Genomic DNA, 22,366 nt, shown 5'->3' on the forward strand with positions numbered 1-22,366 from the left:
TTGACAGCCTATGTGGGAATTACAATGATAATTAAGTAAGTCAACATGATATTTTATCAGAAGAAATTTCGAGAAAAAGAAATTTCAATTTAAATATTGCACATATAACCAGCCAGGTAATTGGCAATTAATAAATATAATTGGCAATATAAATATATAAATATATTTAATTGTCAAATTATTTCATTCATTCATTTAATTCACAAATTTTGTATTAAATGTTTCAACTCTAGAAAAGTTTTTAATTAATTTAATTTTCTGTACTTAAAGTTCTCAAATAATATTACACATACGCCTAGTTGCGGTAAATATATATCATTCTTGAGCTTTCAACCATGCCAAAAGAAGCTTGAACATATTAAATATTCAGAAATGTAGTTGTTCATATATTCTACAGTAGTATATATAAATATTATGCTATTGTCAGTCTTGAAGAAAAGGCATTCAAATAAATTATCCTAATTTATTATTGCAAATATATTGTATAACAATCAAATTGAAATTCATATATTTAATTGTATTTATTATATAATAAAATTGTTTAATTTGATGCCAATCGCACTTGAAGTCAATCGCGCATTCTGTGCAGAAAGAATTGCTAGTCTTTGCAATTATTCTTACCTCAGTTCATTTAATTAGCCATTAGTCATTAGCCATTATCATTAACGACAAGACTCTTACCAATTGCAGCGCTTGTTAACTGTACTTGTGCCTGTATTTGGTACCAGAAGTAAGTGCCGCATTTAATGCAGACTTAAATACAATCATTCGATTAGCGGGATCTCTTATGTTGCCTACATTCAATTGTATCAAGATCGACAAAGCCATTTTTCCTGCTGAACTCGTTCAGCATCAGCTTCAGCTTCAGCTTTACTCCTAGCCTCTGTGGCTGCCCCCCTTCGCCTGTTCATTGGCCGCATTTGCTGTTCGCGCTTCTTTCGAGCAGGGATCTAGAGTTTTCATGCAATTATTTTCCGATTTTCTCCTCTCGGCGGCTGCGTGACAGGTCTGTGGTTGAGAAACTGGAGCATCGATGCGCCGTTTGCGGCAGCTGCGCAACTGCAACTGCAACTGGTTGCCATCGCATCCAGTTCTAAAGGTGGGTCAGAGCCATAACTCCTTGCCGGCGGGGCTGCCAGAACGCATCAATACAGACGCACGCTGGCTCGCTCGTAAGCGGAGAAGCTATAGATATACAATTACGAGTTTTGCTGGCACGTCGAGACATTTCCAATCACCACTTTACTGCTACTTAACTGTATTTTGATCAAGCTACTTGCTACTTAACTGTTTGAATGTGCTAATCAAACATGTGCCTGCACGATGGCCTGCCATTAATTGGCTAACTGTTATGCCCACTCTATTACAAATGCCTGCATTAACTATTATGGCAGTCACTAAGGATTCCTTTTCATAATCACAAGCAGCTGTCCTCGACCTACTAGACAAAGTCATATACATATATCATACATATCGACTGACTAATGCCAACTTCTGCAATTCGAGAATCTTTTCACATCTCATAAATCCATAAATTTATCTCTTTCGACAACAGTTTTCACATGACTCATGTGAGTTATTAATTATTCAATTATTTTGAGCGGGCGCAGAACTTTCCCTGAATTGTGTTAAACGATCCACAGTCCGCACTTGAGATATGATTGTATCTAACAGCAAAGTTGGCTGCCGACAACGGAACGGCACTGAGAGACGAACAATAAGAGAACAGTTAGCATTTAAATTCAACAATCTGATGGTGTCAATGAGCACTCCAACATCTATATAATTTTTCAGCAAGAGGCGAGTGCCACCTCCTCTCGTTCTTTGCTTGTATGTGTATGTGTGTGTGTGTGTGTGTGTGTGTGTGTGGAACACCACTGACCCACAAAGCACGCGCCATTTGAACTCGGCTGACCGAAATAAATGAAAGTCGCTTTAGCACCCAGAAGAAAGAAGATGAAAATTGCCTGAAAATTTACCAGGCGAACGAAATAATAAAGAAGAAGCAGAATTAACGAAAATCTCTTTTCAACAGGCAATTATAAGCAATAAAACATGTTGAATTTCCATAAGAATTTTTGTTGCGTCTAGCAAATACCGCTAAGGTTGTAATACGTACATATGTATGTATACCACGTACATACATACATATGGCTGTGCGGTATGCAAGTGTGCTGGCTCTTGGCAATTTATGGCGCAGAGTTCATCAGCAACGGCACGCGTCACGCTTTTTTGAGCAATTTCTATGTTGGATTTCATTATCTACGCCGTAATGCTCACCTTATGGGCGCATTGTTCGCCAAACCTAACAAAGTCTTTAAACTATGAGTATGAGCCGCAGCCTAGGTACAGCTATGTTTCACAGAGTCTACTCCAAATTTTTCAAATTGGCAAATATATCAACTGCCGACGTTTAGTGCTTTTTATGGTTGGACTTAAAAAAGAGGGTACATATAAGTATATGTATATACATAACTCTGTCTACAAAGGTGCCTGATATTTAAATTTCGTTTGAGGATTCTCTTTTTAGTTAGGTGTGTAGAGCTAGTTGAAACTGATTTATAAATAAACTAGCCTTTCCCTAGGTTGTTTCCTCTTATGCTCCACATATGGCTTTATATATACTCACTCACTTCACAAACCAGTTTACACTTCACTTGACTCAAATGAATATCCTAATAGATGTGACCAACATTGTCTATAGACACGTTTGGCTAAGTAAAACCTATTTAGTTAACAATGCCATTATGTGTCACTGTGCGGTAACCTTTGAATCGCACTTTTTTACTATCTATAAAGTGAATAGTTTATTTTTACTTTTATAAACATTGTAAAATCATTTTCGTAAATTGTATTCAAACTAAAAAACTACGCGAAGTTAATTTTTCTTAATATGCCCAACTCCGTGGCGACGGCGCTTGACTTGCACGAATGTTGTTTTGTATTGTTATTGTTAAATAGTGGAAACGTGTTAAAAATGAAGAAGACACACAGCCCGAGAGGGGGCAGGAAGCAGACGTGAAGAAGCAGAAGAAGTAATAGAGACATGCCGTAACGCACAGCACAATGTGACAATTGTTGTGGAGCACTTTTCGTGATGCAATGCCCGAAGCTCGCGGCTCGCAGCTCGAAGTCAACCCAAATTTTAACAACGGCAGCTACTTGGGCTCTATGTCAAAAGAAAGTCAGATCATGATAAGAAGCATGATTGCTGGAACTAGCAGCACTTACCAAATCTAGTCTTTCATACAAAAGCCTAATTGTGCTATAATTTCAGTTGAAAGTCGGCAGAACTGATTATATAAAAGCTAACGATGATAGCAATGTGAGAAGTTTATTATTTACAGATTATTTCAAGCAAGTTATGCATTTATGATATAATACTAAAAAATATTGAAAAAAAATTACAAATAATGCAAAACTAAAATATCAGCTAGTTGAGTTTCGTGACTGAAGATTATACTACATAATTAATAAACAATTGATTTAAAATTATAAGCCATATCAATAGGAATATATATCTTCAATTGTAATGAAAAATACATTTTAGGCGCAATTGTGCAGTGTTTTGCCTCAGTGTGCGCTTGGAGCGCATGTCAGATACGCAATGTTAGACACAAGAGACTAGCCAAGGAATCAACCGTATCCGAGGGAGTCCAACGGAGGGGGGCATGCTGGCACAATGGAGCCGGTGTGTGAGTGTGTGTGTGAGCAGATATGCGTTTGGATCTGCAGTAATATATATATTGTATCGCTATAGCTTTAGCTTTAGCTTTACCCATCGTTGTTGTTGTACCTGTATCTGTATCTTCAAGCATGCTTGCATCTGGCGTAGGTACAGACCATAGGAGCCAGAGTAAAGTGTATGACTAATTTTTAAATTGTTGTGCTTGCCACTGCGATTAAATAAAACAAACCTAAAACAATTAAAGACAGACAAGCCCGCCGAGTTGGACAGAGAAAGTGATGTGCATGATCATGCTATTTGTTAGCTAAATTATATTTGTGGCTCCCAACCATAGCAGCCGTATAGCATATGCAGACAGAGATGGATGCGTATTGGGAAAATCAGATTCGTTTCTATGGGCCGACAAACGAAAGTTCTAGCTGCATAGCTGCGTTAATCGAAAACCTAACTGTTTCTAATGCCCTTTTTGGTATCGCTACCGAAGAGAGGCAGGTTTTTCCTATTGTCTTGTTAACTGTTTCACTCGACTAATCAATAAAACTGAATAAGAAAAGCGAAAAGCGACAAAGATGCGAATGAAGCACGTCTCCGAATACCTTCAGGCAGCATCTGGCATCGCATCTGTGCTGTTTGGCATAAAAGTAAGAGTTTATTAAGGCAGTCCACACAATAGACGGCCATTAACCGATTGTTTAATGTATACGCGATATAATTAGTCGTAACTCTGAACTGTTATCTCATGAATAAAAGTCCATTTTGGGCTGCATCACTGGCGGATCATCAATTGCAAAATTAATTATGTAAATATCTGCATATTTAAATGCTACATAAAAAGAAATGCGCTCGACTATAAATATCTACATACTCCGTCGAATAGTTGTGAATATCACTCTTGATCTAGGGTTAAACTGAAACTAAGCGACTTTCTGTTTTCAAAATGTCAACTAATAAATGACCATCATAATATGGATACGCTGATATCAGTAAATTTATGTTATAATAATACCGAAGATTCAGAGCGCGATATCAGAGCAAAAGCTGAAAGTTTTCACATAAAAACAATACAAATAAGTACACCTGCGGTATAAAAATAAAACAAAATAATAGTAAATATGTATGTATGAATGTATGAGTCTTTGAATATGTGAATGTATGAATGTATGAGTGTATGAGTGTATGAATGTATGAGTGTATGAATGTATGAGTGTATGAATGTATGAATGTATGAATGTATGAATTTATGAATGCTTGAATTCAATTCAAATACTAGTGTTCCCAAAGATCTATTTTAAATATTTTTTTTTTAATATCATAAATGTTTGCTGAGCATTCTTTTTGAACAGTGTATTCATATTCCTCTAAGGTTCATTTCTATGCTAGACTGCTCGCAACGAAAGCCAACATGAATGGGTAGAGAAACAAAAATTAAAAGCAATTTTATGAGATTGCATAGTCAAGCACAGAAACGGGTCCACTGGGAGCCATATGAGTAGTTGGCTGTAATTATTGTATAAACTTAACCACGGTCATTGATTTCGAAAATTCCGTCGCCGTTGCTGTCGCCGTCGCCGTCGCCTTCCTCGTCTCCACCAACGCCGTCATACATTGATCTGGGCTTGCGCAAATGGCAATGGCCATGGCAAAACTGGGACCGGGCATCGATTAACCAAATCCAATCGGTCCAGCCCCGCTGCAACAGCCAAGCCCCATTCCGAAACTGAATTTGGTATTGACATTGAGTGAGTGCAGCCGGCTGAGGGGGGGCATTGCACAAAGACTTTTGCGTAAATGTCGTACCATTCATCTATGCAAATCCCGGCTGCTACACATATTCACATGTTGTTGCGGCTGTTGTCCATGTTATTGTTGTTGTTGTTGCTAGGTTAGCCAAAACACGCACAAGTGTTAATAATACTTGCATTGTTAGGGTACATAATGGAGTTGTGGCCACATAAAGCACCATTGAGCATTGGCCAAGTGATTGTTGGCGATGTTGAAAATCCGAGCGGAGTCACTCGTACATCTTCCACAGCAGCAGAGAGGAGGGCGTGCCATGTGCATGTAAATACATACACATGTGCACACATAGCAGAGCAAAGCAAAGCATAGCATCGTCTGTATGTAGGTATATCTCTCTATGCGAGGCATATGAAGAGGTGAGCTACCCACTTACGCCAGAGTTTATATTGTTATTGCTCACACTCACACACACACACACACACTCACACTCACACTCACTCACACACACATTCATATACAGACTCGACACACAGATTGGAGTTACGTTGCTGGCCGCCTAGCTTGGCCATTTCTTTTGGACACCTCACTTCGTTCGCAGTCGTCAGCGGGCTCGTTTCTTGGCCATATTCGAATGGAAGTTGAAGTTTAGCTTTTTACACGCGCTTCGACATTTCAGCCAACGCGTTTGCGCAGTCGCCGTGTGGCAACCGACGCGCACAGATCTGTACAGCTCATAGATCTTCTAGACCGTACTCTAATCATACGAACGAATCAGAATTCCGGATCAAGCGGGCTCAGGCCAACAGGTGATTGACTGTTTCGCGCTGCAGTTAATTTTGTGGCCAAAGTGAAGTTCGAATAAGGCAAAAGTAAATGTCAGTGCCGATTTCTGAGCGAGTGTGTGTTAGCTGCAGACGGCATTTGCTAATTATAGCAAATATCTCTCTATAGTGAAAGTATCTAATAGATGCAGCCACAGCCGCGTCGCACACAGCGTCGAATTAACGCGTTTGCTTTGTTGTATTTCGTGTATGTGTGTGTGCGAGTGTGTGTGCGAGTGCAACTGTTTTGCGGTGCAAATTGTTAGCATTTTTCCAGTACAACAATCGCATTTTATGGGGCAATTTATCAGCCAAACAGGCAACAACCAAAATAAAAATAATAAAAATACATAAAAACACCAACATTGAAATGTGCAATAGTTTTTCCTGAAGGAAAAGCCCATAACCGCCCAGCCACGTTTTCCATGCGCCTCGTTCAGTTTTTAATCTGTTTTTTTGTTTATTTTCATTGTCGGTTTTCAGGCTGGCAAGCAGCTAATTAATGAGCCAACACGATTGGCTACACAAAACCCGCATCACGGCAGGCAAACACCTTGCAGACATCGGACCCCAGCCTCATCTCAGTGTGTGCCCTATGCAAAGTGTTAAAAAAACATAACTCTCGTGCAGTGTAGCTCCGTTTAACTGTGTATGTGTGTGTGTGTGCAATAATTATTTAGCTAAAAATGCTGAAAATTAACATTCAATGTGCATAATTGGAATTCATTTGCCGCTAATTGAGCACAAATTACAAAAGATATAACCAGAAGAAGAAGAAGCAGAAGCAGAAGCAGAAATAAACAAACGAAACAAACAAACTGCCAAGAGGTGCGTTTAACTGGCATGCGCCCCAGTCACTGCAGCCAGTCACTGTTCCAGTCACTGTCCCAGTCACTGTTACTGCTACACCATCATACTTGATGATGGTCACTTCCTGCAAGATCGACTCCCAATCCGCTCTGGCTGTGCCCAACATGAACTCGGTTCGCTCCCGCAAACCAGCCAGCAGCAGCAGTAAAAGCAACTCATCCGGCTTTCGACTTCTGGACGGCGATCAGCTCGAGAACAACTCGAGTGTCAGTCGAAACTCGATATACAAACTCAAAATCGATCTAATGTTTGACGATTCCAGGTGAGTGCCCAAGGCATAATATTCAAATATTACTATAATTCTATCGAATGAAGTTTATATTTACCGTATTTCTAGTATAAAGATTAGAAAGCACAGCCCGGCTTTGTCTGGCACTAGAATATTTTATTATTAACTCTTAGCAGCCATAGTTTAGCTTCTATTTTGTCAAATAATAACAAAGCTCTTAAAAGCGAGAGATAGCTAAACACCGTTTGCTTAGACTTTAAATATTTTCTCCTTTTTTTTTTTTTTTTTTTTTCTTTGATGTAAACTATGCATTACATCATCAATTATTTTCAAAAAACAAAATCTTTTATTTGAACAATTTTTTGAAAGTTTGCCGATTGATTTTGCAAAAACCCACTTCTTATATAATGAGTGTTAAATGCTCCAAGTATTGTTGCCTCCCAGCTTTTCAGTCATCGGATATTCTGAAATGCTCAAAAACTAAAATTGGTGTTAACTTTACCTATATCTAAGTCAACTTTCAGCTGCAACAAATTAGACACTTTCGTTCTCGAAACTGACAAAATGAACGACAAAATTTGAGACAAATGTACACACACACACACATACAGGCACACACACCTGTCGCAGCATCCAACATTTATTTTACCGTTTCCAATTTCCATAAGCAACAAATATACAGTTACAAAGCAAAAGCTTTACAGATACAACCGAAGATAGTGCGGAAGAGAGTGACATAGAGAGAGAGAGAGAGACGGAGAGGAAGAGGCAGAGTCTGTTGTGAATGAATGAGAAGCGACAACAGCTATAGACAACATATTTGAACCGACACTTGCTCCAATGTATAAATATTCATCGATCGCAGCGACACACATTCGCCTAGTGAACTACATAATTGATTATAATAAAAAAAAATGAGCAGAAAGTATGGCTGTGTTCAGAGTCAGTCGAAGATTAGATACTCTATTAGTTATATGCCTTAGAAGTTCAATTATGATAGAATATATTTCATAACTCTTTAGATACACATGATTCGATTACAGCTGTTGACCAAGCTCTATCATTAAAATAAATACAAAATCTCAATTTACGACTGAATAGAAATATATGAAAATTGTTATCTAAAGTAAAAGTTCTTAAAGTTGCTTCTAGAACCTCAGTTTCATTCTCAGTATAACATTTTGTTTGTCTGTGATATAATAAGAGTCATAGTGAACATACTCTCCACTACAGTGTAAATAAAGAAAACTTGATCCATTCGCATCCGATGCTGATCGAACGCAGCTCTGGCGGCGGCCCCATCTCTATTCATATTCAAAGTAGTTGGCGTCGCCAACGTTCTCCCCAAATGAAACTTTTCCGATTTGGTGTCAGCTAGCGGTAAACGGAATGGTTCTTCTATTGGGAACACAGCCCGTCAGATCCATTCTTTGTGCCAAACCTGCTGTCCGAGTCATAGTGGGTATACAATGTGCCATTATGCGTTAGATTACTATCTGTTTCCAAAAGCTCGCTGGCTCCCTTCTCTTCCAGCAGGATGATTGTCGTGGCCAATTGGCAATTCATAACGAGCCAATATACATATTTGAACGTGCGCATATCTGTGAACTGTGCATATATATACGGATATGTACTAACACACACGCACACACTAACAGGCATCTATCTGCAAAATTTGGTGGCTCATTTGAGTTAATCAGCAAAACTTTCACAAAACTTTTCAACGTTTGTCGCACATGTGAGAGAACCACTTAAAAACTCTTACATTATTAGCAGACTGTTTTGCATCGGAAAAGTAAAAGATGTAGTATATATATTATATATGTATATGTACATATATGCTTGAATACATAGATATTGTATATATATATATAAATATAGCATCAGTTGTAAATACTAAATGCATATACTTAAAAATCTATTGTTAATACAATACAATTTTTACTAATATTTATTTTTATATTATACAAACAAAATATCTTATACAATTGATATATCTTATATCAGTTTCAAAATAAATTACAAGTTTTTCAACTATGTATAGTCTTTGAATATCATGCATAACAAATTAATTAACATTTTTACAGTTATATGGAATACATTATTTCACGGCTTTAGCTTAATTTGTTTTTACTAAACTTGTTTTTATATGATATTTACATTTTTAGTAGTGATAAAATGGGAGCAAGAAAAAAACGAAATGAGCAAGAAAAAATTATATTCAAATTAGTTTGTTAACATAAGTAACATATTGCTAGCGAGTCTGTCACATAATTATAATTATTGTTTTTTTTTTTATATATATATATATATATATATACGAAGAGAAAATTTTAAATTCCAGAAGTTTCTTTGCGAAGTTGATATATACACATGATTAACATGCATACGTATTGCTAATATATATAAATATATTTTTCTATCTTGGGTCTATTTCTGCAATATATATGTATATATTTGTGAACGAGCTACATATATTTAAAAGTAAATTACTTAAAACTATTCCCCTTCTCTCGAATTTAGATCAATGCGTAGCAGCCGCCTCGACGATCCCCGAGGATCGCACCGCACACGTTCCATCATCATGTATGGACGTAGTGAGCTGGCCAGCACCTCAGGCGACAAGCCGCGATCGCTGAGCAGCTTCCTGCAGGAGTCAAGCGATTCGGCCAAGGTGCTGGCCGAGGCGGCCAAGAATGACGTGCAGCGCATCAGCAACAGCGTGCAGGCACAGATCGAGCAGCTCTTCACCGACGTGGCCAAGGATGCCACGAATAGCTTCGATGTCACGTGCCTCGGCTGCCTGCCGCTCAAGGACAAGGTGACCAGTTTACAGGGCCTGCAGGAGCCACTGCGTCAGCTGTACCTGGCTGAGGTTACGAACAAGGTGAGAGATTCAACATGCACCAGCATTGCCACAGCTAATACGATGGCCTTTGCAGAAGCTAAAATCAGGATCTTTGGATATATGTGCCACAGGATTGCGCATTAAGATCAGCGCCATGTCCGGCTCGAGCAAAGAGGAGAGCGATTCGAATATAACACCATTCCATAATATCGCCGTGTGGTCAGCAGTGAAATTCGTCATCTCCGACTCGGATGGAGGCGCGGCATTTTTACCTCTCATCACCGACCCCGACAACATAGACAAGACTGCACTATTCCAGCCGCTAAGGTGAGCACAGAATTTGCCAAGACATAAGATAGATAGATATTTGATTACATATATGCATGATTTACATTCAAATAAGTTTCTCCCGTGAAACTTGTCCATTTTCATTCAGGAAAATTCTCATTTCTCTTTATATCTCTTGTGTGATAAAGCTCTCAATTATCTGTTCGCAGCGCCATGGAGCAATTGGCTGTGGAGCAAAGCGAGCACATGCACGCTCCCATCTTTGCGGTGGTCATGCGGTCGGCGAGTGCTCCGAAGATACTGGAATGCCACGGATTCATCTGCAAGAGCACTGAGGATGCCATTGTGATTGCGGCGACGCTCTACCAGAGCCTGATGGCGCACGTGAGCACCAGCTCGCACCGAAGCACCAAGCGACGCACACCCCGGCAGCAGAACGGAGTCAGCTGCGTCAGCATTGCCAGCAGCTCGGCCCTGACCAGCTCCAACTACCTGTCTAGGTCACAGATAGCGCCCAGCGTGAGCGGCCGGCGCAGCTCGTTTCGCAGCAGCGGCGGCAGCTTGTCGGGCGTGAGTCCCAAGCCAATGGGCGTGGGCGGGTCGACGCCCTCGCGGTCAACGCGCAAGAAGCGGGTCTCGAGCAGCTCGCTCAGCTCGAATAGCAACGTGATCAACGAGGCGGCCGAGATCGAGACCTCCACGGAGGAGCGCAAGCGCAAGTCGCACAAGACGAAACGGGCGCCGCCTGTGCCGGCGCCGAACGTGGGTGGCTTCAAGAGCGGCTCGGGGCGCAGCAACAGCATTGTGTGCACCAATGGGCATGTCAATCGCCTGGGTCATGCCCATGGGCACCTGAAGAAGCCTTCTACGCCGACACCCAACGGCAGTGCGAATGGTCGCAAGATCAGCGACCTGGTCGCCGCGGGCGCCGTGGCTGCGGCCGGCGATGGCGATATACTAACCCGTGTGGCCATACCCAGATCGGGCAGCTTCCTGAACACCGGCGGACTGACCAGGTACAAGTCGAGAGCGGCGCGCCGCACCAACTCCGGCAAATTGGGCGGTGGAGGAGGGTGAGTATTAATACTAACCAACGGGGCCAGCGACAGCTCAGGTATTTCATTAGCTATCCAAGTCATCCAAGCTGACGCTGGCCTGCGGTTTGGCCTAACATTGTTTGCATCCTCGGTGAAAAGGTTTGGTTTGGTTGATTGGCATCGTTTGAATTGTGCTTCTAGTTCCCCACTTGGTTTCAGTGAACTGTTCAATGAATTTCGGCTGCACGAGAACTTGCACTCGTTGGACGAGATACTCTATGCCATTATCGATGCAGATGGCATGTCCTTCAACGACCTGAAGCCCATCTACAAGGAGTTTCTGCTCAAGCTGGCCGTGACGCTCACACAGGACGAGCTCTTTCAGCGCTCCAAGAACATAATGCGGCGCCAGAAGAAGAAGAAGCAGAAGCGCAAAGCCAGCATCAGTGGCTCACAGGTAAGCTGCTGCGCACCACTCTCAGATGAGGAGCTAAACCCAAGTTGATTGCAGAAAAAATCCAAGAGCATCTTCTTTGGCACCAAGAGCCTGAAGAAGGTGTTTCAGCTGGGACAGTTTCGCGCCTGTCGCGGCAAGCTGGCCAAGCCGGCACGCGCCAAGGAGTCACAGTCTGGCAGTGCGGACTCCAACAAGCGCCGCCTGACACCACCCATCGTCATTGGCCCACCCACCAGCCAGAGCCACGCGCAGCAGCATCAACGCAATCGCGCGACCACCAGCGGCTCTGATGTGTCCGTCGTGCGCAACGAGAACGCGCTGCAGGGACTCAATCGAAACAGCAGCAGTGGGTGAGTAAACGTCTACAAAGTTGTCCACAATGTCTGTCGAATGGCTGCTAATAAGTCTCTCTCTCTCTCATTCCTATTCCATTTATAGCTACGTCTCCTGCTCGGAGTGCAGTTACGATTCGGAATCGTGCACCTGCACCTCGGCAGATCGCTGCTATTGCAGTCTGCGCACGGAGCATCTGAACCACAAGCTGCGCCAGAAGAACGAACGCAACATGGCCATGGGCAATGGCCGAAAGTCGACGACCGGCAATGCTGGAGCAGCTGGCAATCGCCATTCTCTGATATCGTGCAAGTCGGAGGACAAGTGCTACTGTTCCATGGTGGAGGAGGAGCCCAACAGCACGCTCGAGCACGACTCGGGCAACACGCACTCGGACACGACCACCTGGTGCGACACGGACAGCTGCATCAGTGCCAGCAAGTGCTACTGCAAGCGCAGCCACCGCCGGCAACGCGCCAATGCGGCAGCGGCTAATATCAGCGAGGATTCACTCAGTCCGCAGCACAAGTCGCGTGCCTCCCCACGGAAGAGCAAGTCGTCGGAGAAGCTGGGCCTGGACTATGAGCTCTTTACGATCGGCGGCAACAGCAAGCCCGTGCAGCCGCATGAGGCGCTCAGCGTGAAGAAGAGCGTGGAGGCTGCGGCCGTGTTTGCGGACATGAAACTCAGCCAGACGACGGACATCAAGAGTCTCTGTCCGCCGATGATAAACAGCCAGAAGCTAAATGGGCGTGCCAGCAATGGCAGCTGCCATTCGAGTGTCTCTGCACGCCGTTCCCTGTACCGAGCGCGCGAATCCTTCAGCACGGATCGTCTGGGCAATGGCGGTGCCATGATTATGCCCCTAGCGCCCACGCTGCACATGAACTCCGCACAGAAGGCGTGCAGCGCCGACGATCTGCTGATCAACATCAAGGCGCTGGAGAAGGCCGCCTCGATACGCAGCAATGTGAGCAGGAGCCGCATGGCCAGCTACCAATCCATGCGGGCAGTGAGCGCCTCGCTCGAGGACTCGCTGGGGTATTTGCCATAGAATTTGAATAGAATACTCAAATCCCTTAGCTAGCCACTAAGCACACATACTCATACACAACACACACATACATATGTATGCATAGCTAATAAGCATCTCGGTTTAACTTTAATGACAGCTTATGTTTCCCAAGATAATTAAAGCCACGCGAGCTACATATAATTAATTATCTTGCGAAACGTAATCATTTACTAACATTATGATTATTATTATTATTATTCAAATTGTATACTATTTAATAACATATCGACGAACTCCCTAAGACTTGCAATTTCAACTGAGCAACGTGGTGCAATACGAATACCATCTTAAATTATATACCTACATATATACTATATACTATACATAATCCTAGTTTTCAACGCAGTGCAATATTTATTAAGCTATTTGAAATAAAAACGAACTTATATGCAGATTTTCAAAGCTTTTATTTAATTCAACGGGGTAGCTTACCTTATACAGTAGACACTCATTAAAAGGTACGATATGACTAAAACGGAATTTTGATGAGTAATATTCTGAAAGTATTCATGACTATTCATGGCATCGACTTTGGATTTGAGTGAGGCTGCTTGTCATTTGAAAATATAGTAAATTTAGATCTATATTTTAAATGAATACTATTAAACACAGGTTTTCCATTCGAAAGTCCAATTAAGAGCGAGTCAGTCTTACAATACTAAACAAGTAAGAAGGCTCCAGTCGAGACTGCTCGACTAGGAGATACCCTGAACCCTCCAAGCTGATATTCTAATCATTCTGCACTTCTTCTATGTACACATACATACACATGCACTTATAAGCGCTCTGCTAACTGCGCAGTAAGCAGCGGCTGCGCTTGGGCTGCGCTGCAATGTGGGCAATATTATGACAATTTATTTGTTGAATAATTTCCTTTGTAGACATACGATCCTAATGAAACTTTTGGAGCGTAATCAAATCAAAATGTGTGTACATTCCAAAGCACAAGTCTCTAGTACTTGAAATGCGTTTTTTACAAATTGGGGGCGAAGGGGGCGTGGTATCCAAAATCTGTAAATTACAAAATTTTTGTGTCCATTAACTTTATACACAACGCAAATTTGAAGTCTCCAGGTTTAAAAGTGTTCAAACTAGGCTGAAAAAACCAAGTCGATTTTTCGAATATTCTCGATAAAAAAGTTATCGGATGAGTTATCGAAAAAATAAAGCAAACTCGTACTGCCTATGGTATACACGAGTATGCATGCCAAATTTCAGCTCTCTAGCTCTTATATCTTCTGAGATCCTTTTGCTCATACGGACGGAGGGACGGACGGACGGACGGACAGACGGACAGGGCTATATCGACTCAGCTCGTCGTCCTGATCAAGAATATATATACTTTATGGGGTCTGCGATGATTCCTTCTGCCTGTTACATACTTTTCACAAAACCATTATACCCTGATTTCCCATTTTCAATGGGTTCAGGGTATAAAAATCAGAAAACGCCATATGTAATCCAAAACATTTTTCAGCTGTCAAATGGACTCTTTTTTCAATTAACCCTATCTAAGGCCGCAGCTAAATAGTCTCGTACTCTTAATTTGGTAGAGTCAAAGAGAAATACATACATATATATAAATACTCAGACATATCGTTTACAGCCAATACAAAAAACTTAGGATTAGGCAAAAAAAAAAGTTGAATATTTTTCAGCAAATATTTCTTAACTCATCAATAATAATAATTATCTTTTAGCATATAATTAAACATATTAAGCCTTTTTTTGAATATACAGTTGTCTGTCTAATCGAGATTAGAGTATAGTATCACATGATAGGGCGCCTCTGCTTTGGTAGCTGTATGTAAGTGGCATGACGTATTTTTGCCAAATAATAATAATAATATTTTCTATTATTTTTAGGCACTGTAATCACTAATCACAACAAGGTCAGTGTCAGGTCGCAAAAAAATCAAAATCGAAAAATGGAAAAAAGCGGAACGTGTACGGTTGGAGCAGATGTTGATGTTGGTGGAACCGTTGCTAGCACGGGTCAATCTAGAAGTGCCTTGATAAGATTACGGGAATGTGTGGCTGTGTGCGTATGTTGGTGTGTGGCTTGCCAGCTGTTTGTGATTGAAAACACCCGCCGGAGATGTCATGGCGAGTGGATTCGCCACGAAAACTTAATTCAGTTTGATCTGCTGCCCAGTGCTAAACACTTGAAATGACTACCTCCGCTGACAGTGTGTTCGTAACCCGATCGGAAGGTATCTCGGCCGAAGGAGTGCGCGACCAGTATGCTGATGGCAAGGCAGCCAAGGTCTGGGAGATCTTCATCGGTGATAAGAACTCGCGCACCGACAACTACAAGAACTTCTTGGTGGATCTGCTGCGCCAGAAGGGCTGCAAACGCATTCTCGATGTCGCCTGCGGCACTGGGTAAGCCAGAGGCACAACAAAGTGGATTTAGATGTGAATGTTTATATGTTAAATAACTGCAGAGTGGACTCCATAATGCTGCTGGAAGAGGGCTTCGATGTGATGTCCGTTGATGCCTCGGACAAGATGCTGAAATACGCGCTCAAGGAGCGCTGGAATCGCCGCAATGAGGCCGCCTTCGACAAATGGGGTGAGCATTAAGATAGTTGTCCTAGATATATTGAGTCAGATCTGACCAAATCTTGTCAATCTGTCAGTTATTGAGGAGGCCAACTGGCTGACTCTGTACGACGATATCCAGGAGCATCTGGGCGTCGGGTTCGATGCGGTCATTTGTCTGGGCAACTCGTTCGCCCATTTGATGGACAGTTTCGGGGATCAGCGCGAGCACAAGCAGGCGATCAAGAACTTTGAGAAGTGCCTGAAGCCAGGCGGCATCCTGCTGATCGATCATCGCAACTATGACAACATCCTGGAGACAGGCGCCACGCCCGCCAAAAGCATTTACTATAACGTAAGTAAAACACTTTGCATGCGATTATTTGATGCCAATTAAAAACAATTAAACGACACATCTCATTCACTTGGGGTGCTCAATATGCCCAGTCATTCACGGTTTCACTGATAACTTTAAATAGACAAAAACTATTTTGTAAAAATATCAATATCATCATCATCATCATCCGCGTTTTAATCGCCCTTTCGAGTGACTTGCACTTGTGAATTACTTTTGTTTTTGTTGTTATGCCTTTTTTTATAGACAAGCCACACGGCTGACATCAAAACATCCGTTCTATTCTACTGCGGGAAACCCGCTCTGGTCTCCATGGACTACCAGATCGAGGGCAACAAGCTGTCCAGCGAATTCCGGCTCTCGTACTATCCACATGAGCTGAAGCGCTTCACGGAGATCCTTGCCGAAATCTTCGGCAGCCAGGCCAAGCACAAGCTGTACGGCGACTTCAAGGACATGAATGTAGTGCAGAATCCTGCATTCTATATTCATGTGATCGAGAAGCCTAGAGTTTAAGTTCAATCTTCAATCACGTGCACACACACACAAACACAAATACAATATTAGTTCTATTTAGAGGAAGATTCAGATACGATCGTTTTATTGTTACATGCGTCGATTCAATTGATTTATACATATATGTACATATGTATAGTATGTGTCGTTCATCTAGGTAATTATTATATATCTGCTTATTATGGCACCAAAGCAGATCGTTACCATCAGCGCCTCAATCACGAAGGGTGAGTTTGTTTTGATATAGTTGGACATCTTCGTGCAGATTGTTGTCAATCTGAGAAATATAGATGCCATTGCTGTGGATAGCACCTGAGCTCGATGTCGACTCCAAAAAGTTCGCTTGCAACTGAAACTTAGACTGAAACGCAAATACAAATGTTAATTCTCCTACATAGCTATATAAATATATGCGAGTCATTAGCTATGCAAATTTCGCATTCCGTTTTGGATCGAGGTTCAACATATATACAATTACACTAAAACTTTATATGTACATTATGTAAAAGTAAATGTCTGAAACTAAAGCAGCCGAGACAGACAAACAAATAGAAGGTGCTAAAACAAATAAATCAAATTTCGGATAAATCTGTCCAAAAATGATGTTAAGGAACTTATTCTGGGTAACAGAAAATACCTTAGCCAATGAATAAGTATTTGTTTACTCATATATACTAGAAGGTTGCTTTAATTGTTAACAATAGCACAAATACAAAATTAACTTATTCGTTGATAAGGCTGCTCATAGACCGACAATCTTATTTATACGCTTCACATCTGATATCTGGCGATCAATCTCACTCGAGAGCTGAGTCAGAATCTCGGTGATGGTGCGCTGCTGTCTCTCTGGCAGCTGGTAGGCATCGCTCGCGTTTGTCCCCTCCGACTTTGCGATGTGATAGCGTTGCTTGTTGTACGTCTTCTTGGCCGTGTCCAATGCAGCGGCAATGGCTTTGGTAGCCTTGTCGATGCGTCCTACCTCCTGGGCAAACTCTCGCTCGGCCACAATGCTGTTGGGCAACACTGAGTTGGCTAGCTGCATTAGCTTCTGGCAACGGCGCACGAGCAGCTCCTGGTTATCGCTAATCTCTTCGAAGCGTTCCGCCAGCTTGTGCGCCCGTTCGCTTATGATCTCTCGTTCATTCTCCAGACTCTTAATCTCCTGCAATTGCTGTTGCTTCTGCAGCTTAATGCACTTGATGTGCTTGGCGAACTCCGCGCGCACCAGCTCATGGCGCTTGAGGTATTGGGTACGCAGCACCTCAACGGCCTGGTTGAGCAGCTCATAACGTTCGTGTGCGGAGGATGAGGCCATTTTGTCAGCCAGAATCGGCTGATTTACAGTACGCTGTAGCATTGTCTTGATTTTTTCCGCGAATGAAGGACCCGAACCCTGCTCATCCAGCGCAGCATCCGTGGCAGTCAGCTGCAATTCCTTTTTGGACGTCATCAGCAGTTGGGCATCAATGACCAGCTTAAGGCTGATGACTTGACCGCTGCCCAGCAACAGCACGAGCCCGGATGGCATTTGCATCAAGGCGATGCCAATAACAGGATTGATGCGATCACTAGAATCGAACTTAGTGCACAATATGTATTCAGCACAGGAAGGTGTTGATATCACCAGCTGATTGTCCTCGGCCTCGCTATCCAAGAAGCGCTGCAACTCGGATATGAAGTTAACAGTAATAATATGCAATCCAGCGTTGTGGTAGGCAAAGTATCGCATCTCGTTGACCACATCTCGCTTCAGATGTATGGGGCAGCTATAGGCGTTGCTCGTACTATTGGGAGCTGACGCTGAGAGGCCCAATTCAAGCTCAACGGTTTCCGTTACGTGGAGAGTCCACTGAGATGGCTCGATAAGCAGACCGTCATCCGCATCGTTAAACGAACGCTCCGTAGTCTCAGCCTCCAGCATAAGAGCATGATGCAGTCTGCCCGTTGACTCCGCAATGATCACAGTGGGAGGCAAAGATGGTATGATCAGCAGAGCACACGACTCAACGCCATAGTTGGAGCTTGTCTGTGGTGTTATGGTAATGGGACCCTGCAGACGAGTTATGTCCGAATCGATGCCAGTGAGTAAAACATAAACATTTCCATTCTCGCGCAATATAACAATTGGCCACTCCACCTTCTCTTTGGGGGTTTTGGTGCTATTGAGAGTAGAGTTATCGGTTGTTTCGTCGCTAGCGGCGGCGCTGGTCTTAACTGCTGGCGCAATATCAAAGTCAATGGAAGTCTCACCAAAGTCAGAAAGTGAGGTATTGGCGCCTTTCTTAACTGTGTACGGACCCACCTTCCACACATGACGCAGCTTGGCGTGATTGTAGACGCGCATTGTGTTGTTGGAGAGTAGCACCAGAAGCGTGGAGTCGGAGACAGAATCCGGATGCCAACGCACCTGGCACACCTCCAGTTGTGGATTGTTTTGAAAGAGGAGCACATCCAGGTTGTATGAACGGCACGTGATTTGCGGCTTGCCATCCATTAAATAGCCATCGGGCCCACTGCGGCGTGGTACTTCCAATATTGTCACATTTTGTGGGCCACTCAGCGCGATAAGCGAGCCTTCATTAGAAACCACAACACGGTCCACCTGCAGGCCAACCGCATTTGATGGAATTAGCGTTTGATAGCTTATTTTCGCACGTTTTGGTTCTGCCTGAAGCAATGCGACGCGCCAATTTGTGACCAACAGACACGAATCCACGGAGTTCCATGCGTACAACAAATCATCCTTGCAGTCCAACAAATTCTGTGTTTGCGTCCCTATCGGCAGGACAGTGCGTATTTTCGTAAACAATTCTGTTTTATTGAGTTCCAAGACATCTGTGAGCGTCATTGCGGCACAATTAAAAAATATTGACACTATTATGCTGCAGCCGGCAATCTGACAACAAATACCGATATACACGCACGATAGCTGCTCAAAAGTACTCATTTTGGTCAACAGCAGCATTATTCAACACTGAAATCTATCGATATGTTGCGGCAATGTTCAAAACAAGTACGCACGTTACTTTCAGTTGTGAATAATGTAAGAAGCGCATTATTTAAAATTAATAAAACTTCATATATTTATTAGCCAAATAACAATAAAAATCTTTTGCAATTTATAATGACTTCTTAACATAGCTTTTTACTTCTATTTCTCATCACGTATTAAGCTATAAAGTCCTCCGTTCTAATTTCAGTTGCGGCACTGTTTTAAGTTTTATCGTTATATCTTCAACGAAATAAAGATCCTTGAAATTAAAGCTAGTTGAGAATTTGAAGTTTCTTAATAATTTAGCCAGGGTAATTTTTGCTGAAATTAACGCATATCTCCAACCTAATAATATACAAAATTTTGTTATTTAATAGTTGCATGTGATATTGGATAAATTTACTTTTACCTATGCAGTTCCGTATGCCTTTTGTGAAAGGTATGTACGCGTATGGATGTTTATTTTGCAAATGATGGGGCAAAAAGTGATCCGGATTGAATGTTTCCGCATCTTCGCCCCAAATTTGCTTGCTGCGATGCAAGTAGAATATATTAATTGCAATTTGAACGCCCTTCGGAACAATAACTCCGCTCGAGAGCAACAAATCCTCCGACGTTTGCCGGGATACGATCGGCACAGGCGGCATCACTCTCATTGACTCATTTATAATAAGATCCAGATAGACCATTTGCTGAGTATCTTCATAACTCACTTCAAAGTCCCCAGAGTCGGGAAACAAACTGAGAATCTCCTCAAATGCCTTCTCCTGGTACATGGGAAACATTGCGAGCAACATTAATGTGTAGGCAACAGTGTTAGCTGTTGTTTCAAAGGCACCAAAAACAATTACACTCGATTCATCCTCCACATTTTTCCAGGTGAATACACCGCGTTTCAAGAGATCCGTAGCTAGATTCAGAAATATATTTTTATCTGAAGGCAACTGATTAACCGTATCGCCGACCTCTGCATCCCTTGCCAGTTTTCTTTCAATCAGCTGGAAGACGAATTCAAATGAACAATCTATTGCTAATTATCATAAGTCGGCTGGCTTTACCTTTCTTATAAATCCCCTTATTCTTGACTTGGAGATCGCGTAACGCTTTTCCTTGCCAAATAGCTGACGTATTGTTCGAGAGCTAAGCCATGGCGAAAAGCACATATCTGTCATGGTTTCCAAAACACTATTAATGGATAGGAAAACACATCCATTCTCATGACAGATTTAACTTACCATTGATAATCCTCCAGCAACTGATTGTTATTAATATCCGAAATGGCTTTCACGTCACTGCCCATTGTTGTTTCTGTGTTTGGAGAAGCTAGTCAGCTTTAGAATTTCCGAAAGAAATATGCAACTTACGCGTAGCAATGCCGATCGTAAAGGCTTGCAGCAGAGGTATCAGATCCTTCTCGCCCCCATCAACCAATGTGTCCAGCTGCTTAAGGAGAGCTCCAGTCTCGTTGTTGAAAATGGGCAGAAAACTGAGCAGCACTTTGTGTCCAAATGTGGGATTCAACAGCTTGCGATGCACACTCCAACGAGGATCTGTGAGGTGGTGTAGATATATTTTCTTTTATATCCATCGCTCATATTGCAAACCTGTCAAACTAAAAAGTCCCAAGCCAGCTCCATCGTCGACCGCCTTATAGATGATGCCTTTGTTGACGCAATGCGGCGATGTAAATATATCCTGTATTATTTGAGGATCGGCCACAATCAGAAATGGTAAAGGACCCAGCCATGAAAAAATTGTCGGTCCGTGCTTATCCAAATAGAAGCCAATTGCATTCAGCACATCTAATAAATTCACATACATATATCATTCAAAATTTTCAACACGCATAAGTGAAACACACACTTTCTCTGCGAATCAGCTTGTGAGCCATGCCTACGATGGGATAGCCGAGTGGGCCCGGTATCTTAAGTGTGAGCAGATAGAATCTGCGACGCGTCCACAAGAAGTAGAGCCACAACACGAGCAACAATGCACCCCACAATTGCCACGTCAACATATTCAGGTATTCCGATCCACTTAGAGAGCCTTGATTAGCCGCCGATCGACCGACCAATTGAACGTCGATATAAATAATCAAAAAATTTGTTGTGTTCAGCCCGTTTTTATATGCCGGATGCTCGAACTTTTTAAGGCCGAGTGATCTATGCGTATATATTGTCGGGTGTATAGCCAAATCGTGACTTGACCGACTCCCACTGAAAAACATATCGCCAGTAAACGTCGCAATCATATTGATATTGATGAAGTGAGGGTACGCATCAATGAACCCAACAAAGATATCAAGTAATTTTATTTATTTTATTTTTGTTCATTGGAATCTATTTAATGAACGTCCGCATACAAATCGGTTTAATTAACACTAATATTGAACAGTCAACAAGCTGTATGAGCTCTACTCGACGTCACCGATTGTCCAATTCCAGTCAGGTACGCGTGCTAAACGAAATTTGAATTGTATAATCCGTTGGCAGATTTGATGGCTATCTAACTTTCATGTTGTGGCTGCTTGTCGCGTAATATAGTTCGTTGAATGTTCCTTATAGTATCGAATT

At 42.3% G+C, this 22,366-nt stretch overlaps 5 protein-coding genes across 7 annotated transcripts; 2 read left to right on the forward strand and 3 right to left on the reverse strand.

Moving 5' to 3' along the window:
• Positions 1 to 6,444: 6,444 nt before the first annotated feature.
• Positions 6,445 to 13,778, forward strand: LOC6574886. Of its 2 annotated transcripts, none has more exons than XM_015167691.3 (7): positions 6,445 to 7,381; positions 9,872 to 10,235; positions 10,291 to 10,523; positions 10,694 to 11,557; positions 11,681 to 11,978; positions 12,033 to 12,328; positions 12,417 to 13,778. In XM_015167691.3, the coding sequence occupies exons 1-7, from the start codon at positions 7,170 to 7,172 to the stop codon at positions 13,363 to 13,365; spliced, it is 3,216 nt and encodes a 1,071-aa protein (XP_015023177.1). In that variant the 5' UTR covers positions 6,445 to 7,169; the 3' UTR covers positions 13,366 to 13,778. The 2 variants fall into 2 exon arrangements, with proteins under 2 accessions (XP_015023177.1, XP_002000914.2); XM_002000878.4 differs by having other exon boundaries at positions 6,446 to 7,381; positions 11,723 to 11,978.
• Positions 13,779 to 15,509: 1,731 nt separating this feature from the next.
• Positions 15,510 to 16,873, forward strand: LOC6574887 (glycine N-methyltransferase). The gene is made up of 4 exons (XM_002000879.4): positions 15,510 to 15,771; positions 15,834 to 15,961; positions 16,029 to 16,285; positions 16,532 to 16,873. Exons 1-4 carry the CDS (start codon positions 15,557 to 15,559, stop codon positions 16,799 to 16,801), a joined length of 870 nt encoding a protein of 289 aa, XP_002000915.1. The 5' UTR covers positions 15,510 to 15,556; the 3' UTR covers positions 16,802 to 16,873.
• On the reverse strand, positions 16,853 to 17,374 carry LOC116804370. The gene has a single exon (XM_032731552.2). It carries the CDS (start codon positions 17,096 to 17,098, stop codon positions 16,955 to 16,957), a length of 144 nt encoding a protein of 47 aa, XP_032587443.1. The 5' UTR covers positions 17,099 to 17,374; the 3' UTR covers positions 16,853 to 16,954.
• A 97-nt stretch (positions 17,375 to 17,471) lies between these two features.
• Positions 17,472 to 19,722, reverse strand: LOC6574888 (nuclear pore complex protein Nup88). Its single transcript, XM_002000880.4, has one exon. It carries the CDS (start codon positions 19,647 to 19,649, stop codon positions 17,544 to 17,546), a length of 2,106 nt encoding a protein of 701 aa, XP_002000916.1. The 5' UTR covers positions 19,650 to 19,722; the 3' UTR covers positions 17,472 to 17,543.
• Positions 19,723 to 19,862: 140 nt separating this feature from the next.
• LOC6574889 (probable cytochrome P450 313a4) lies at positions 19,863 to 21,886 on the reverse strand. 2 transcript variants are annotated; one of them, XM_002000881.4, is made up of 7 exons: positions 21,657 to 21,886; positions 21,398 to 21,595; positions 21,158 to 21,343; positions 21,029 to 21,101; positions 20,852 to 20,978; positions 20,203 to 20,791; positions 19,863 to 20,138 (listed from the first exon to the last, which is right to left on the reverse strand). In XM_002000881.4, exons 1-7 carry the CDS (start codon positions 21,808 to 21,810, stop codon positions 19,975 to 19,977), a joined length of 1,491 nt encoding a protein of 496 aa, XP_002000917.2. In that variant the 5' UTR covers positions 21,811 to 21,886; the 3' UTR covers positions 19,863 to 19,974. The 2 variants fall into 2 exon arrangements, with proteins under 2 accessions (XP_002000917.2, XP_015023178.1); XM_015167692.3 differs by lacking the exons at positions 21,158 to 21,343; positions 21,398 to 21,595; positions 21,657 to 21,886 and having other exon boundaries at positions 20,852 to 20,958.
• Positions 21,887 to 22,366: the final 480 nt, after the last annotated feature.

Source organism: Drosophila mojavensis, unplaced genomic scaffold (genome assembly GCF_018153725.1).
Source record: "Drosophila mojavensis isolate 15081-1352.22 unplaced genomic scaffold, ASM1815372v1 contig_231, whole genome shotgun sequence".
In the NCBI taxonomy this organism is placed as follows: Eukaryota; Metazoa; Arthropoda; class Insecta; order Diptera; family Drosophilidae; genus Drosophila; species Drosophila mojavensis.

Coding starts and splice junctions, on each gene's coding strand:
- LOC6574886 (XM_015167691.3), top strand. CDS start 7,170: ATGATGGTCACTTCCTGCAAGATCGACTCCCAATCCGCTCTGGCTGTG. Junction 10,236..10,290: donor TGGCTGAGGTTACGAACAAG/GTGAGAGATTCA, acceptor TGGCCTTTGCAG/AAGCTAAAATCAGGATCTTT. Junction 10,524..10,693: donor GCACTATTCCAGCCGCTAAG/GTGAGCACAGAA, acceptor ATCTGTTCGCAG/CGCCATGGAGCAATTGGCTG.
- LOC6574887 (XM_002000879.4), top strand. CDS start 15,557: ATGACTACCTCCGCTGACAGTGTGTTCGTAACCCGATCGGAAGGTATC. Junction 15,772..15,833: donor GATGTCGCCTGCGGCACTGG/GTAAGCCAGAGG, acceptor AAATAACTGCAG/AGTGGACTCCATAATGCTGC. Junction 15,962..16,028: donor GGCCGCCTTCGACAAATGGG/GTGAGCATTAAG, acceptor TCAATCTGTCAG/TTATTGAGGAGGCCAACTGG.
- LOC116804370 (XM_032731552.2), bottom strand. CDS start 17,098: ATGGCATCTATATTTCTCAGATTGACAACAATCTGCACGAAGATGTCC.
- LOC6574888 (XM_002000880.4), bottom strand. CDS start 19,649: ATGACGCTCACAGATGTCTTGGAACTCAATAAAACAGAATTGTTTACG.
- LOC6574889 (XM_002000881.4), bottom strand. CDS start 21,810: ATGTTGACGTGGCAATTGTGGGGTGCATTGTTGCTCGTGTTGTGGCTC. Junction 20,979..21,028: donor TTGCTGGAGGATTATCAATG/GTAAGTTAAATC, acceptor ATCCATTAATAG/TGTTTTGGAAACCATGACAG. Junction 20,792..20,851: donor TAAGGGGATTTATAAGAAAG/GTAAAGCCAGCC, acceptor TTCGTCTTCCAG/CTGATTGAAAGAAAACTGGC.